General features: G+C 34.4%; 1 protein-coding gene across 3 annotated transcripts in view; it reads right to left on the reverse strand.

Annotated features, from left to right (window-relative positions):
• The window catches only part of LOC150108520 (F-BAR domain only protein 2), a 521764-nt gene that overhangs the window by 245548 nt on the left and 258146 nt on the right, over positions 1-18070 (reverse strand). For all 3 annotated transcript variants that reach the window (XM_090390828.1, XM_090390826.1, XM_090390825.1), the window contains one exon: positions 6498-6522. In XM_090390828.1, the coding sequence (XP_090246954.1) occupies positions 6498-6522 (25 nt within the window). The remainder of the gene's footprint in view (positions 1-6497; positions 6523-18070) is intronic.

The following is an 18070-nucleotide window of genomic DNA, read 5'->3' on the forward strand; positions in this document are numbered from 1 at the left end:
GGAGACAAACAGTATGTGGAAAAAGTAAGAGCTGACTCAGCAGCTGCAGTGTCATTCCCTTGATATCTAATGTTCAGTTGTGATGGATTCCAGCCACAACCACAGTACATCATAAAGTACTAAATATGGATCTACACAAGAGAGGAGAATGCCAGTAAAGAAATCAACGACTCAGTACAAATCATACATTTTTGGTAGTGGTTATATTGTATATGTACAAGCAAGAACAAGCTGAAAAGCAGTATAACTGATGCATGAAAGTGGACTCTGGAGAAAATGAAGTCAGGAAAAACAAACACAACCCACAGAAGTCACAGCTCTCAAACCACTGATATAGATGGGTAAGAAATAAGAATGGTCTGATCTGTGCATATTAAACAGATGTAAGTAGACTGATGGAGTATGAGACTTCCTCAGCTGACACAATGAGACTACATGATGAAATGCACACTTGGTGTCGAACTATTATATCCAGCGAGGTTAATGTCAACATTCATGTGAACAGTATGCATATCAAATGGACAAATGGCAGTCTGATGTGTATTACAATGAACTTTCCAATGTAGGAGGAAAATACTAGTCCACATAGGATATTTAGGAAAAGCCCATTTTCAGGGCATAGTTAAAACTACTTTTTCGTTTTCATTGAAGAGAGAGAATACTTTTTTTTTTTTGACAAAGATTTTGAAATGGTGATGTGCAAAAGGCACAAGGAATGTAAGTGTTCTGTCAAAAATGAGTCCTAAAAACGTAGCTTCTATTGCTACTGGGATAATAGCCTATCCCATCCTTTATTATGGGATTGGGTGAAGAGGATGTTTTTTGGCAGAAGTACATGCAATACTTAAAAAAGTGTATTAAAGTCCACTTTATTACACTTTTTTTTCCTGCTGAAAACCAGAAACCCTTCACTAAGAGTCCATGATAGATACAGCTGACTGTTTGCTGAAGTTGCCTGTAATCAACATATACAGTACCATCTACTCTGTGTAAATAAAAACAGGAAGTTCTCCCTGAGACCTATTATAGAGGTCTTTAAATATGTTCATATTTCCAGGCTTGTCAAGAGCTTTTTCCCTTGTCAAAGAAAACTGAAACCAGATGTTCTACTCTTGTACATATTTCTTTTAAAATGGACCAAATGGTCCAATGTCCAACAGTGTCTATAAAAGCCACATTGTGTGTTGAAGAGAAGTTTGTAGCTTTCTAAATACCAGAGAAGTCTGACATTTACCATTTCCTCCAACATCTTACAAAGACACAGAGACAGTGGCCATTGATTTATGCTATGAATCCAGAAATTCCTCCTTAGTAAGTATTCTGTTGTATAGTAAGAAATGGAGATCCATGGAAGATGTTATATCATAATGAATGCCATCAGGCCCTACTGCACTGGCATGAGAGAGAGTGAATGTTCTTTTTAGTTCCTCCTTAACAAATAGCTGATTGTATGGCTCTAGCCCTTAAAAAAACTTTAGGTCATTGTTTCTCCTGTTCTTTCAATATCAAAAAATTCAAGGGGAAAAGGAAGCTGTTGCTGAGAGTCTAGCAGAGATTTCCTCTAAAATGGCTACAATTTCTTTGGGTTCAGCAACTACACATCTAAATGACATGTTCTATAGCAATTTACATTTTCTGCATTTTATCCAATACAATTTTTTATACTGGTTACATGAATGAAAGATAATGTAAATTAGATTTAAGATTGTTTCTGACTCTGACATCTAGCATACCATGTTTTGGCCTGAATATGTTTAAAAGCTATTTGAATGTAATATGTATCCATGCAATATACTTCATACTCTAATCTTGATCTTTTTGGCTGCTTGGCATTCAGGATTCGCCCACGACTTTGGCAAATGCAGAAATCTAGATGATGGTTTTGGAACTGCAGTTGTTGCTGTCTGAATAATACAATCTGTTACATACATCATTGCTTTATTGTTAAGTGTTCAGATGAATGCCTTAACATTAAATTTCAAAATGAGAAAATATATTCCAATCAGGCAGCCTGGTTAATTTCCTACATGGGAGTTTATGTAGGAGAGCATGATTCCTGTAGGATATAGTGAAAAATACAGTGTGGGTTGTAGAAGATGGACAAAAGGAAGAAAAGAGGATATATGATAGAAATTTAGATTACAAAAAAGGATTTTGTAGGATTGATGTAGAGGAAATATTTCAGCACTCACTTTCTAGGAATTATCCCTGGATAACAAGTAAGACTGCCATTAGCAAGGAATGGATAAGGACTAGATATTTCTCTTGGGGAGTGGTAAATGAGTTGAATAAGTTGCCAGAGTCTATTGTGAGTACTCAGTCAAGTCAATGCATTCATGACAGAACTAGCAAAGTCATCAAATATTAAAATAAAATACTAATATAAAATACATACAGAAAAAAACAAAATACATGGTACAATTATTTGGAAAGAAAGTATAAGATATACCTATTATACCAGAAAAAAAAAGGTAGATACACTTGAAAAAGCAAAAGCCAAAAACAGTAGATTAAAAAGAAATGGATAGCCATTAAAGCACTGCATATAAAACACCATAGGAAGCATTAGTAGAAAAAACAATTAGTATAAAATAAAGACTATGGAAGAAAGAAGAAATAAAAAGCTTAGTGAAGAGAACTGCATTTCAAAGATATCTACAAAAAGCACTATATACTTCAATATATGATATGAAAAATATAAAACATAAAATAAACAAGGAGATAAGGAAAATTAAACAGAAATACTTGAATAACTACTCTAAAGAATAAGAACATGATTTTCATGGTACTCTAAGAACCTAAAGAATATTACTAATTCAAAAGAAAGAACTAAGTATAAAACAAATATTAAACTGGATCTATAAGAGAAAAAATATATTGAACACATTCTTAAAGAATTAAAAAAGCAAAACTCCACTGAAATAGTAAGACAGACTGCACTATTAAAATATTGAGGGAAACAATTAGCAAAAGATGTCAAAAGATTTTCCACTTGGTTATACTACAAATTACTGATGCCAAGAAATTATATTCTATTATTATATTATATTCTTGGTTTAATCCTTTATCCAAGTGTAAGCAAGCAGATTTCATTTGACTGCTATTTTATTTGGTATGTATATTTCTTGAATAGACTGTAAGATCTGGTTTAGTATGTTTAGATCAGTTAATATTTTAAATAACTTTATAATTCGCTTCACTTTTCAATTAATATATTTAGAGTGAAAATTAAGTCAGTGCAAGATTGGCCTTTTTTGGAATCCATACTGTCGCCCTAATAGTCTGTCCTTTACAATACTGTTTAGTTTCTCTTTTAATATTATTATTCATTTAATTTATTTCATTAAACAACATTTAATATGTTGTTAAGACAAGTACTACTACTAGCATGTGTAGCAGAAACTCCAAAAATTAGACAAATTAATGAAACTACCAAGATGAAAGCAAAAAAAAATAGCTAGTAAGATTCAATCTATCATCTGATAGATGGGAAAGAAGAAGAATTAGAACATCTCTGGTTCCAGAAGCAACAAGTGTGTAACATATTTAGTATAATGATAACTCATTATACTAAATGTGTCTTTAAAATTATTCTACTGTAATAATCTAAAGTGCTATTTTTTATTTGCCTGGGAACATAAAATAGCCTGAAGTACTATTTCAAAATATTCTACCTAGAGACATTAATGGATATAGGGTGGTTTTATAAACAACTTATCATGTGTTCTTAGTCTCTGAGATGTTTAAGAAAGAGACTGACTGACTGAAGCACTTTGGGGAGGGGGGGGGAGCAGGCAAATTGACTATAATCACTGTGGATAATTAATATACAATTAATTTTTCTTTGAAAAAAGGAGAACTTAATCATTTTTGTGGGGAGAGAGAAAATATATTTTTAAAAAATTCCAGGAAACAAGAACTTTCAGTTTCTGAATATAGCAAAAATAATAAGAGAGCAATACAAATAAAACTGCGAGCAGTTAAATGAACATACCCTGTCAAAGCAGAAAATCTAAATTTAATATTGAAATGATAACAATGGATCACACACACACACATTTATATCAGTGGCGTCACATGCCCATTTCAGTTGGGTGTGCTGTCGTGTGGGTTATGCAACCTGCACTACAAATTTCGCTTCAATTTGACCGTATGCATGAAAATTGAAGAAAATTTTCCAGGGGAGGGGTGCAAAGCCTAGGAAATAAATAATTACATCAATAAATTTTTATTATTATTGATGTAATTATTTGTCAATGTAAACTATAAATACATTATTTTCATTTTACATCGATTTTAATGATCTTTAATTCTTGGGGAAAAAAAAAGTATTTAGAATTAATAGTTTTTAGCACAATTTCATATATAAAAAAAAAATTGACTGCCATATTTTATTAAAAATCAACTAATTAATTCCAAAATCCTAAATTGAATTATTTCAGTTTAAAAAAATCATAAAACTAACAAAATAATATTAAATTACATACACTTACCTTTTAAAAATGTATTTTTGTTTAAATTTGTTTCACTATGAATTTACAATTCACATTTCACTCAGTGACTCACTAGACACAGAGGGCAAATGATCTGGTCGCTGTTCACAACAGTAACAAACATTTTTTTCAAAAATCAGAAAAAGATGAACCAAAAACAGGAACAGGTGCTTTATTGCTGCAATTCATCATAGTTGTTGTAAGTGGTCCAGGAGGTACCTTTTGGATGCCTTGTTTGAGACATTAGCTTTAATGTCTTTAATACCTGTGCTTCATCTCTGGGGGGCTTCTTTTGTCTGAAGCACCAACAACGTACGACAAGGTAACACTACGGGGGGCGGCGGCACAGGAAGGAATAGATAATGAACTTTTACATTTTCATCATTTGTTTCTGGAGATTGTCATTGTACATTTCACTTGCCAGTTTCACAAAGTCATGTGAGTAAATAAATAAATTGCTGCAATAAAACATGTTCTATGGCTACCCCGCCATGGGTTGAAACAGGCCAACCCATAATAAAATTGTAAGACAGAAAAAGTGCCCCATGGTCGAGGGTGTAAGGTTACATATCTCAATCACTTTTACAATTATAATATGTGGAATTTTTTTACTCGATCCAGGGAGGAGTGCCTCCCCCCCCTCTGTGGGTGCATGTGACCACATAATTGCATTTTTATTGATGTATGAAAGTTTTGAGAGTGCATAGCGCATCAGTACTCATCTTAATTGGTCCAATGCAATTAATTGAAGAATAACTTTGAATACTTTGCATAGAGTGGAGGAACAATCTGTTTGTTTTAGGATTTATTAGAAAACAAGGAGAATGCTATATTTGGTTAGTATATTTGAAATACTCAAAGATGAAAATATGTGAACCATCATTTATAAGACATGTGAGAATAAATACTTTCATTAATGGCAAATGAATTATTAATAATTAACATTATTTATTATTCGTTTCCTATAAGCTGCTGGGTACAGCGAATAGCACGATCCTATAAAGTCTTGACATGAATAAGTGAATTTATGATAGCATAATTAAAAAAAAAAACTTACGAGGAGACGGGGAGTATGGCAGGAATAAATATGGTTTGATGGAGCAGCAAATCATTTTGTAAAATTTGTTGCCCATGTTGTGTATATTTTGCTCCGTTTTCCAAGAATTTTCTTTTGTTTACTGAGACTCAGCGTACATAACATCCAATCATTATCAGAATTATCCACACTTTCGGGAATTCTACATGCATTAGATTTTTTTTTTTTTTTGGTATCAACAGTTCGTCTATCCTATCAATCTCACATGTGCTGCTTTTTTTTGTACATCAACATCTTATAATACACAGAATATTCATTTTTATTCAGGAATAGATATTTTTTACTGTCTGTTGTTCCTGAAGACTAGAATAAAAGTCTCTATACCGTTACAAAATTTTGCAACCTCAACAGATGCTACACTGCACAAGCAAGAGAAACATTTAGGTTTATTCTCCTAACATCCACTTTCAAATTTTCAGTTCCAGAAAACGTGTAACAGCTGTTTGTAATACAGCCATCGGATACAGAAAATGCTCAACTCATGACAAGTGATAACTTTCAATTGGATTGGTTGTCACAATAACCAATCACAGTCACTAGGTGAGCTCACATTGAGTCTGCAAACAATTAGGGGAGTCTTTAACGGGAATAAATGCAAAAATATAATATTGGTGATACTGATATTTCGTGGATGAGCACCGCACACCTGGAATATTCGCCCCCAATATATATATATATATATATATATATATATATATATATATGGTGTTGTACCATCTTTAGACTTGAACTTTGTTTCAGGTGCAAACTTAATTGTTTGCATACTTGGGATTAGGAGTTAAAATAACCAAGCATATAAAATTGCTTGGTTATCCTAATATAATATACCCAAGTTAAAAATTTATTCCCATATATATATATATATATATAGCACCACATTTTGAATGCTGTTTTTAAATTATACTTACCACTTGATTTTCCTCTTGTGATTCTCTGAAAACAATTAGGAAAGGGATGGTTAATAAAAATATCAAATTGGCCAGTCCAAAAAAATATATATGAAATAATAAAATACAAAAAAAAAAAGTAAAACATTTTGCAATCATCCCTTTTCAAAATGTGGTATTTTTGTTAGTTGACAAAATCATTATTAATTTAATCACACGAGCAATGCTTTAACTCATATATTCACACTTATATGAATAAAAACATCTAAATTGCTCCTGACAAAAATTATGAATCAGGAACACATGGACTGTTATACTTCTCTTACTCCAGTAAAAGAAGATTAAAAACATATTTCTGATGGCACATGATTTTGAGGTGGTCAATAATTTCCTAGTGAAATTGAGGGAAAGGCCAAATGCATTTTTGAACTAATAGTTTTATTTGAAAAACTCGATACAAGAAGTTATTTGGTGGTTGGGGATGGTTTCAAAAGACAGTAGCAGCAGGTGGGTGGGTGTGATAAATAAAGAGAAATATTTTGCTCTGCAAGCTTGAGTTTGAACAGTAAAGAGTGCTTTGATTAGCTGTGCATTGGTCTTAACAGAATTTCAGTAAGAAGAGTGGGAGTAATCAACAATGCTAATTTCTGATGCACGGCAATCATGGAAATATATCTTAAAAAAGAAGACCTCAAAATCACTTTTCAGCACCACTCAGTATTTCTAGGTGTTTACTGTACAGCATACAAATACTGAATGGACAGGGATCATTTCATTAACCTCCCTACCGGCCAATGTGGATGAAATAGTGACACCAAACTGCACTTCTTATCCATGTTATTCAATGGATGTTAGAGCTTCGCACCCAGATTTAGCTGAACATCTATAGACGTCGTGGCCGGTTGGGGGGTTAATACAAAAAAACTTCATAAGTTACAAAAGTTTGTTTTAATAATGTTGTCACTTTGACTTTATTATGGATGTAAATTGATTTCAACATTTCATATTCTGAATTGTATATAAAAAACAGAGGCAAATGTAAGAAAGCTAAACACTGTGTAAAACTAGCTAAACAAAAGTCATGGGAGGACTTTGGCAAGAATATAGAAAATAAATATCAAGGTGGCGGCAAAATATTCTGGAGGTTGTTGAAGAAGCTTAAAAATGGAGGAAAGAGTGCTGTAAAAGGACATGAAAGAGTGCTGTAAAGGTGACATGAAAATGGGAGAAAAAGATATCCTTGAAGTATGGAGTAATTACTTCGAAAAACTGCTAAATGAAACAAGCAGTGATGACAGCACAGTGGTAAAAAACACTGACCAGGCATGCAGTCAGGAATACATATCCATACTTGAAGTAGAAAACGCCATCAAAGGCTTGAAATGTGGAAGGGCAGCAGGAGTAGATGATATTTGACCAGAAATGCTGAAGTATGGTGGTATAAGAGTCTTACAGTGGCTGCACTGCATACTTCAGAAAGCCTGGACAGAGGGACGAATTCCTGATGATTGGAGTAGAGCTTTCATAGTACCCATATATAAAAAGGGAAATAAAACTGAATGTTCCTGGCAAGATCTATGCAAGTATACTTGAGAAACGGTTGAGAAGAATTGTGGAAGAAAAGCTTGGTGAAGAACAAGCTGGATTCAGGCCAAATAGAGGCTGAAAGCACTTTTTCAACAATGAAATTCATTAAATCAAAGTACAGATGTTCATTGACAGATAATTTTTTTGCAAATTTACTGCGATTGGCAACTACAGGAAATGAAGTTGATACAGGTACTTTAGTAAACAAAGCCAAACTGCCGCAGAGCTCTCGCTAAAATGAAATAAACAATTATTGTTTCTTGTCTACTGTTTCAATAAAAACTTTTATAAGCACCATGACTTTTCTTTCTTATGAAATTTTCGAAGTGCTTGTTAAACCTAACTAACGGTAGGATTTTCCAAGTAATTTAATATATGTACTGTATTTATTATTCTGGATTCAGCCCTTGAATAAATCTTTTTTTTAATATGGCCCAAGGGTTACCTAAGGTTGGACAGCCCTGTTCTATACCATTGCACTGGTTTTTGGAACACCTCTCTTTATATGGTCTTTCAACTTTTTCCTTTTGAGGAAAGCTTGTTCCTTTCCCCACTGAATCACTGTTTTACTGCTTGTTTGAATTTTGACCACACATCCCAGTTCCAGGTAACATTATTCCACTTTAAACATAGGGTCTGAAATTTGGCTGAAAAGACTGATAGGAAATCTCGCAGAAGTCCCCATTGTTTGGAACTGATTTCTACTTGTTCCATGCAGTGGAATTTAAGTAAGATTGAATCATGGTCTGACATATTGATATCAACATGTTTTACCAGAATTACTCAGTTTATAATGAAAAAGAGATATAAATTCGATCAAGAGGATAACCAATACTTTGAACCAATTCATGTAAATGCAAGCCTGAAGATTAGGGTTGTGAATCCTCCATATAGCTGCAGTTCAGCATTGGCAAGACATTTTTTAACTGTGTAAACTTTTCCACTTCTAATTTCCAGTCCAGTGTCAAGATTTGCCCTTCTGCATCCCTTTGAATATTACAGATTGACCCAAAGACAAGTATAACCATCCATACTTTAAACCAATGGGTATCTGTTAAAGTTTTTATATTTTTATATCTGCAGAAGTATGTTCCTTGGAAAAACCTCATATAACAGCATAGCATAAGTTTTCATACAGCTTCTTGTTTAATTGGACGGTGGAATCCTTGTACATTTAATGAGGAAATGCAGAAGGCAGATATGATTAGTGAAGTGTAACTGATAAGTCTAATGGATGAACCTCACAAAGTCTTCAATCTGTGAAGAGCAACTGTGTAACCTGCTTCTTATAAATTCTCTTCCAGTTCTTTTTACATTTGCTTGCCATTATTTTAAATTCATGGCTACTATTTTCTTTATTTGGAAGCTAGTTATTTTCTTTTCATGTAGATGTAATCATAGTGAGATAACTTTGCATCAGTGAACTTTATATATATTTTCTTTAATCGTACCCCTCTTTTTAACTTGATCAGCATGAGATGGTTCCTCATAGTCTATAAACTCTTGAGCTAGAGGAGTTTTCATTTGCTTCTTTTACTTTGTAATTTCTTCTGTTTCTCCTCAATTTTTTTATTTTTTGATTAATTCATCTTTTGTTTTTGATGATATTCTCCAGATATGAAGTTCTTTAGGAGATCTTACTTGCTTTTCTGTTTCATTTTCTTTGATTTCTCCTCAATATAACAGTTTCATTTGTTTGCATTTGGTCTTATATCTGTTCAGTTCTCATAGTAGATTCATTATTATTCATTACAACTAATACTGTTTCATTCGTATTTGACAAGGAAAGTGGTTTTTGCTGTTCTGAAATTTTTAGAGTAATTTCTAACATATTATTACATGCATTTCGTGAAAGTACAGTTCGTTTGAAAGTGCCCTCTTTACTAGTCAACTGAAACATCTGGATATGCTTCTCTCATGTACATGCTGTTTTAATAGTCTCTACCAGTACTCCCACTCTTTTGCTGAAAGTTCTAAAAGGATAGGCAGTAATGCAATGTTCAGAAATTTTGCATTTCTGACAGAAACAGGGTTTGGGACACTGTTTAGCAATATGTCTAATCTTCAATACAATTAAAACATTTAATCTTGGGCAGTTGCTCCCCAAGTGATCATATGAATATAGAAACATACACTGTTTCTGTATTCTGAAAATCATAATTCAAATTGCACTGATGTTGGCAAAATTTGGAATGGACATCTTCGTGTCCATTGTAAAGGTGACTTCATTAGAAAACCAGTTGGAGTCTTCACCTGAGATACCCTTTTGCATGTTACCAATTTTACTCCCTCCTCCATTTTGAGAATATCTGGATCAGGATTTCATTACTGTTTTCTATATACTCCATTGGAAATCTCTTGATTTTTAGTATTCTTACCTGGCTTCTACAATTACAGGAATTACTGTGTTACCTTGAAATGTAAAACCCTGCAACAATTTATCCCCGGTTTCCACATTTTTAACTGCAACCAAATATTTCTCTCTACTGTACAGCAAAAAAGAATAAATATTGTTAGTCCCTATTATCTCTTTTAAAACCTTAGTCACCTGTCTCGCCTCCTCACGTCTTGGAATTTTAATTCCTAGAGTTTGCACCCTTGGAGGAAATGGTACCATTATCTCATGTGAAAAACTGCATTTAATTATGAGAAACCTTTCAGTTGTAAGAATAAAAATAAAATAATCCATAATATCGAAACAATTCTACACCACCAGCAAATGCTGTAGCTGAGCTACTATCAAATTATGGTGGCTGAGATGCAGTTAAAAGTAATCCTATAGTGCAAATATTAACTACCAGCATGCTTATTAATAGTTACTTAAATAATATCACCCTAGTGGAGAGAAAACCATCACTAGCACCAGCAAAATCAAATGAATATATCAAAGTAAAAAAAAAAAAAAATAAAAAAATATAAGTACACTTATTTTACGTAAATTCTCAGGGCATCTTCAGTGAATGAAAGCCGAACCCAAGAAGATACCAAGGATGATTAGTACAGAAGTCATATTTCCCATACACAAGGAGGTGTATCACCTCCTTGTGTATGGGAAACCTTGTGTATAAAAGGTGTATCACCTTATTATTAATTTATATATATATATATATATATATATGGGGTACTTAAGGGTCAAAGCTATAAAACTGAGAGGAGACCTCCACATAGCCTTTAAAGGAATGCGGAGAACTTCTGACCTAATGTCCAATCCTCACCTTCTCGTGGTGCACCCTGTTGGGTATCTACCTAGATACTGAACGAACAAGGATGGGCTGGCAATTTGGGATTTAGCCGACCAAATTGTATTCCTATTGGCTAAACCAAAATACAAAATGATGGTACAACATGACAAAATTTCATGCCGGCTGGGGCGTTGCCCGGTTAAACAAGGCCTCCATTGTTTTCGCCAGGGAACTAGGGTGAACAGAAAAAAGTCAGCTACTGAAACAAATCTGAAAACACACCCCCCAACACAACATCACCAGAGTTAAAGATCGGTACTATCAACATAAGAAGCCTGAATGGCAAAGAAATAGAGCTAGTTGAGGAATTAGATAAGTACCAGATCGACATAATAGGGGTGATTGAAACAAAAAAGACAAAAACTGGCGAGATCTTTCTGAGCAATAAATACAAAATGTTATATTCAGGCAATGACAATCAAGGAAACCAAGGAGTAGCCATAGTATTCAACATAAAATACGAGGCTAATCTTCTTGAATGGCATGCAGTGTCAAGTAGAGTGATTTGGGCAAATATCAGAATGGGGAACTGGACAATGAGACTTATTTGTGCATATGGTCCCACAGAAGATTCTACTAAGGTAGAAGTGGAGGAAATTTTTGAGGCTCTAGAGAAAGCTACTGACACAATGAAAAAGGAAAAGTTGGTCCTTGTTGGGGATCTAAATAGCAGAGTAGGAAGTGATTGTCAGACATACAAAAATGTTTTGGGAAAATTTGGAGAAAAGGGCAAAGCTAATAATGATGGCAAATACCTGTTGGATTTCTGCTCAGGACATGGACTGGTTATTACTAACACCATGTTCCAACATAAAAATGTGCACAAATTCACGTGGAGAGAAGAGGCAAGGAATATGAAAAGTCTCAGTGACTATGTTATTGTTCATAGTAATGTTTTCTCCCTGGTGCAGGACACCAGAGTGTCCAGTAGGATTTGAAATTGGAAGTGATCACTATTTAGTCTTGAGCAGGATAAAATTGAATTTCATATTGAAAAGAATAACATGTAAGAAAGTTTTAAAGCGAATAAAAGTTGAACAGCTCTCAGATGTGAACTGTAGACTAAAATACACAAAGATTATTGAAGGAAAAGTGAAAGAGTTTGAGAACAGGAACCAAACCTTGGAGATTCAGTGGCAATCCTTGAAGAAAACCCCTGATTGATTCAGCTAGAGAGGCATGTGGTGAAGTTGACTGCAAGGAGATAGAAAAATTAGAACTCCTTGGTGGACACAGGAAGTCCACCATGGAGTTCTAATGGCAAATAAGTCAGCTTGTGCTCTTAGAGAATACAGAGACAAATGTAAGAAAGCTTAACAGTGTGTAAAACTAGCTAAACAAAAGTCATGGGAGAACTTTGGCAAGAACATAGAAAATAAATATCAAGAAGGTGGCAAAATATTCTGGAGATTGTTGAAGAAACTTAGAAATGGAGGAAAGAGCGCTATAGAAAGAGTTAGACATGATAAAGGTGACATGAAAACAGGAGAAAAAGATATCCTTGAAGTATGGAGTAATTACTTCGAAAAATTGCTAAAAGAAACAAGCAGTGATAGCACAGTGGTAAAAAACACTGACCAGGCATGCAGTCAGGAATACATATTCATACTTGAAGTAGAAAAAGCCATCAAAGGCTTGAAATGTGGAAAGGCAGCAGGAGTGGATGATATTCGACCAGAAATGCTGAAGTATGGTGGTATAAAAGTCTTACAGTGGCACTGCATAGTTCAGAAAGCCTGGACAGAGGGACGAATTCCTGACGATTGGAGTAGAGCTCTCATAGTACCCTTATATAAAAAGGGAAATAAAACTGAATGTGAGAATTACAGAGGTATATCCCTACTGAGTGTTCCTGGTAAGATATATGCAAGTATACTTGAGAAACTGTTGAGAAGAATTGTGGAAGAATAAGCGGGATTCAGGTCAAATAGAGGCTGTCAGGATCAGATTTTCACTTTATGACAAATAGTGAAGAAATCATGGGAATATAACAAAGATCTGTATTTAAGTTTTGTCGATTTGGAAAAGGCATATGACAAGGTGCCAAGAGCAAAGCTATTCAATATGCTACAGTTATATGATGTCAATGGGGCATTATATCAAGCAATACTCAGTCTTTATTTGAGTTGTAAGTCAGCAGTTAGAATTGAAGGAAGTACAGGACGATGGTTAATGTTAAATCTGGTGTGAGACAAGGATGTTCATTATCCCCTCTGTTATTCATTATCTATATGGATCACATTATGAAGGAAAGTGGTATTAACACGTTCGCTGCCACGCTACTTCGGCATAGTCTGTTCCCGTACGCCGAGAAATTTCACTTCTTCAAGGTCAGTACGGTAATCTCGTTGCCATCGGTAAGCGTCATACGAGTATACTCGTAGATGGCTTGTGCAGAGCATATACCATCTATGAGAATACACAATTTTGATGCTAGCTCCACAAGCCAAGCATTTTCACTTCTTCAAGGTCAGTACAGTAATCTCGTTGCCGGAGGTAGGTGTCATACGAGTATACTCGTAGCTGGCTTGTGTAGCTGGTTTACCAACTATGAGTATACTCGTAGTTGGCAGCGAACGTGTTAAACATGATATCAAAATTGGAGATGTTAATGTCAGCTCTTTGCTTTATGCAGATGATGTTATACTTCTAAATAAATCTGCTAAAGTCTGCAAGATTCTCTTACTAAATTGAATAACTGTTGTAATAGATATGGTATGAAGGTCAGCAATAAAAAGACAAAGACAATGAAAATAGGCAGAATCATTGAAAATGTCAACTGTTTTGTGAATGGAGAACCTGTGGAACAAGTAAAACATTTCAGCTACTTAGGCACGATTTTTAGTGAAGTGGTACATTAAATATCGAAATAAACAACAGACTCAACAAAGCTGGTATGGTAGGAAATCAACTGAATAAATTCATATGGAATAAGAGAGAAATTAGTCGGAACACTAAATTAGCCGTATACAAGACAGTGTTCAAACCAGTTTTAATTTATGGATCTGAGAGCTGGGTCAGAAGTAAAACACTTGACCAAAGACTAGAGACTGCAGATATGAGAGTCCTGAGAAAGATTAGAAGCATGAACAGATGGCATCAATGGCAATATCATATTCAAAACAAGAATATTAGGAAAGAACTTGACAGTGTCGGCATCCAGGAATGCGTTAGCAGAGCTAATCCCAGGTGGTATGGTCACTTAAAGAGAATGGGCCAGGAAAGATTAGCAAAATAAGTGTTCTCTGCCAAGTTGGCAGGAAAAAGACCCAGAGGAAGACCAAGATATAGGTGGATTGATACGGTACAAAGTGCCTTAGACGACAGAAATATAAGATCTGGTAATGTTGGAGTCTTGACAAGTAACAGACTGATTTGGAGAAAAATAGTAGATAGGAAGTTAGTAATGATGTAAATTTTTTATGTAGTACTATCATATCCTGTACACCCCTTGAGGGTATATGACAGGAATTTGATGATGATGATATATATATATATATATATATATATATACATATAGTGAAACCTGTGGGGCATCCATAAGTATAGAATAAGAAGTATGCCACAGTAAATAACTTTTTTTATTACGTAAATATTTCGTCTTATGTATCATAAGACATCATCAGTACAACTAATGAACAACAATAGGAAATGAATTAAAAAAACAGTACTGTGCATACTTAAATTGGAATCCCTCTACGTATACAGTCACATGTTCATGGATTAAAAACTACTGAAGTGAAATTAAAATTACTTAAATTAAATTACAATATAGCAGATAAATTATTTAATATAACTGAGGATAACAAATTCCCAAACTTTTAGAATAGTGAGACAGTCATTCAAGTTAAGATTAGGTCTATGAAGTAAGGCTTTGGCACTTTCTTCATATGGTACTTTATATATGCCAGGTAGCAATAAGTTGATATTTTCTAATAATTTTTGACACATGTTCAGAGATGCCTTTAATATATGGTATAGGAGTCCTGTGGGCTTCTCCTTGTCTGTTGATCTGTAGGAGAGTGGTTAATTATTTTTGGGATTGTTATTGGATTATATCCATTTAGTAGGGTTATTTATTTGATAATTTCCAATTCTTGTTTTAGCGATTCTTCAGAAGAACAAATCTTCTGAAGATCCAGAGCATACAAGATATGTTCTTCTGAAAAATCTCTAAAACAAGAATTGGAAATTATCAAAGAGACAACCTATTAAATGGATGTAATCCAATAACAACCGAAAAATAATCAACCACTCTCCTACAAATCATCCAAGACAAGAAGAAGCTGATAGGATATTAATTTGCAGGCCTATCTCCACACTTACTTCATTTAATTCAATAAAAAATGTGTTTTATTTCTTTTGGTAATGTTGCTATTAGTATGATATCATCAGCAAATCATAGATTATTTGAGTAGTATTTCCCATTTTCTCATAGCACATTCAAGGGCTGTAGCAAATAATTTTGGTGAGATAGTTTCCCTGTTTATTTCTTCTTCTTTCCTTTCCATCTAAATTTATTACCACCGAACACAAAAATCGTTGCTGTGTTAAAACCAGGTAAACCAGCAGACAGAACTGAAAGCTATCGCCCCATAGCCCTTTTAAGTGCAACCTACAAATTGTTGGAGAGACTAATATTGAACAGGATCAGTGATAAAATTTTGGAACGTGTTCCAATAGAACAAGCAGGGTTCAGAAGAGATCGCAGCTGCTCAGATCAAGTTCTCAGCTTAACAACCTACATTGAAGCAGGATTTCAAAGATGCCTGAAGACTACTGCAGTCTTTATTGACTTAACAGCAGCTTACGATACTGTTTGGAGGGAGGGACTCATATATAAATTTCTTAAGGTCATCCCATGTAAAATATTGGGTCATCTCCTAAACAACTTACTGTGTGATCGATATTTCAGGGTAGTCACTGGAGGAAGCATCAGTAAACAGAGAGTGCTTAAGAATGGATTACCTCAGGGCTCAGTGCTCGCACCATTGCTTTTTGGCCTTTACATCGCAGATATTCCTGAAACAGCCAGCAGGAAGTTTGCTTATGCAGATGATCTAGCTTTGGCGATCAGCGAGAAGTCTATCAAAAGAACTGAAGAAATATTGACAAATGATCTGTCAGCTTTATGGCAGTTCTATAAAAAATGGAGATTAACACCAGATTCTGGTAAAACCGAATGTTCTTGCTTTCACCAACAATAGTCTTGTAAATCAAAAACCAGATATATGCTGATGAACATTAATTTCGTTTAATCCAACACCTAAATATCTAGGAATAACTCTGACATATAAACAGCATATGATTAATATCGCTACTAAAGTTCTCACCAGAAATAACATAGTTCAGAAGCTTTGTGGTACTATATGGGGCTCAAGTGCCACAACTCTGCGGTGCGGTTAATAACAGGTTGCATTAGGAGTACACCCTTACAATGGCTCCCCACTTTGAGCCATATTGCTCCTCTGGAACTGCAACGACAGGAAGCCTTGCTTCATGAATATAAAAGAATTTTAAATAACCAAAATCTCCCAATACATAAATCCATTCCAGATGCTTTATCCAATAAACTAAAATCCAGAAGACCTGCCATAAAAACCACCTGTAATCTTCTTAGCCAGAATGACAGTATGGTGAGAGGTGGGATGTACTGTGGTCCCAAGCAGTATCACCTGAAGTTCGCAATCACATAAACATCTTTCAAAAACCATCTGGATTTGACCTGCCCAGGAATATGGACGACAGCTAACAGGATTCGTACAGGCCATGGTGTATGTGGAGACTTACTTTCAAATTGGAGTAAGATACCAAATCCCCACTGTCCCTGTGGAGCCGAGACCCAAACAATTTACCATATATTATAGGAATGCGAGCTGACAGCATATCCAGGTGACTTTAAGGATATCTTTGACCTATCCCCAGAGGTGGTCAACTGGATCAAAAACCTAAATGTTAAAATATAACTAATCTTCTGTCTGATGCTTGTCAAATTTCATATTTGTATTTGCCTGAATGTAGACTTTTTTTCTTCTTTTTTTTTAATCATATATGTGTATCTTATCTATACTCATGTGTATTATATCTTATTGTCTTTTAACCATGTGTACAAGCCATACGATAAATAAATAAATAACCACTGAACCTCCCTGATATATATATATATATATATATATGAGTTAATATATTAATTCATATTAATCGCATCAATCTACTTGATATTGCTTGCTATTCAAGTTTATCCTCATATTTAGTGCAGAATACAATAGCTACTACCTTCTTTTCCCTGATTATAATAACGTATATCTGTTATTAGAAGAATCTCACCTGTTTTTGTCTTGTTTCGGTAACACCTACTATCTGGTACTTCTCCAATTCTTTTGCCAGTTACACTTCTTTTCCACTGATACTTCTCATGCTGATGGTGCCAATCTTGAATTAAGCTGAAGTTTATTGGAATTTATTCTAGTAACTGACTTTCGACTTTAGTTCCCTTACGAAAACTGCAGGAGCCTTGTTTAAACAGGTGATACCCCAGCTTGCATGAAATTTCACCATGTCATACGATCATTTTAGACAGGATTAAGCCAGTAGGAATTCATTTGATTGGCTAAATCCCAAATTGCCAGCCCATCCTCATTTGTTCAATATCCAAGTAGATACCTTCTAATGGGGACACTCCAGAAACAAATCCCCAGATGAACTAAACAATATTAAAAAAAACTGCTGTATTTGCTAATGGAAACCAAGTTAACATCGAGCAAA

The sequence above is a fragment of the Typopeltis vanoorti genome, chromosome 3 (assembly GCF_054136105.1).
Source record: "Typopeltis vanoorti isolate ZY-2024b chromosome 3, IOZ_Tvanoo_1.0, whole genome shotgun sequence".
In the NCBI taxonomy this organism is placed as follows: domain Eukaryota; kingdom Metazoa; phylum Arthropoda; class Arachnida; order Uropygi; family Thelyphonidae; genus Typopeltis; species Typopeltis vanoorti.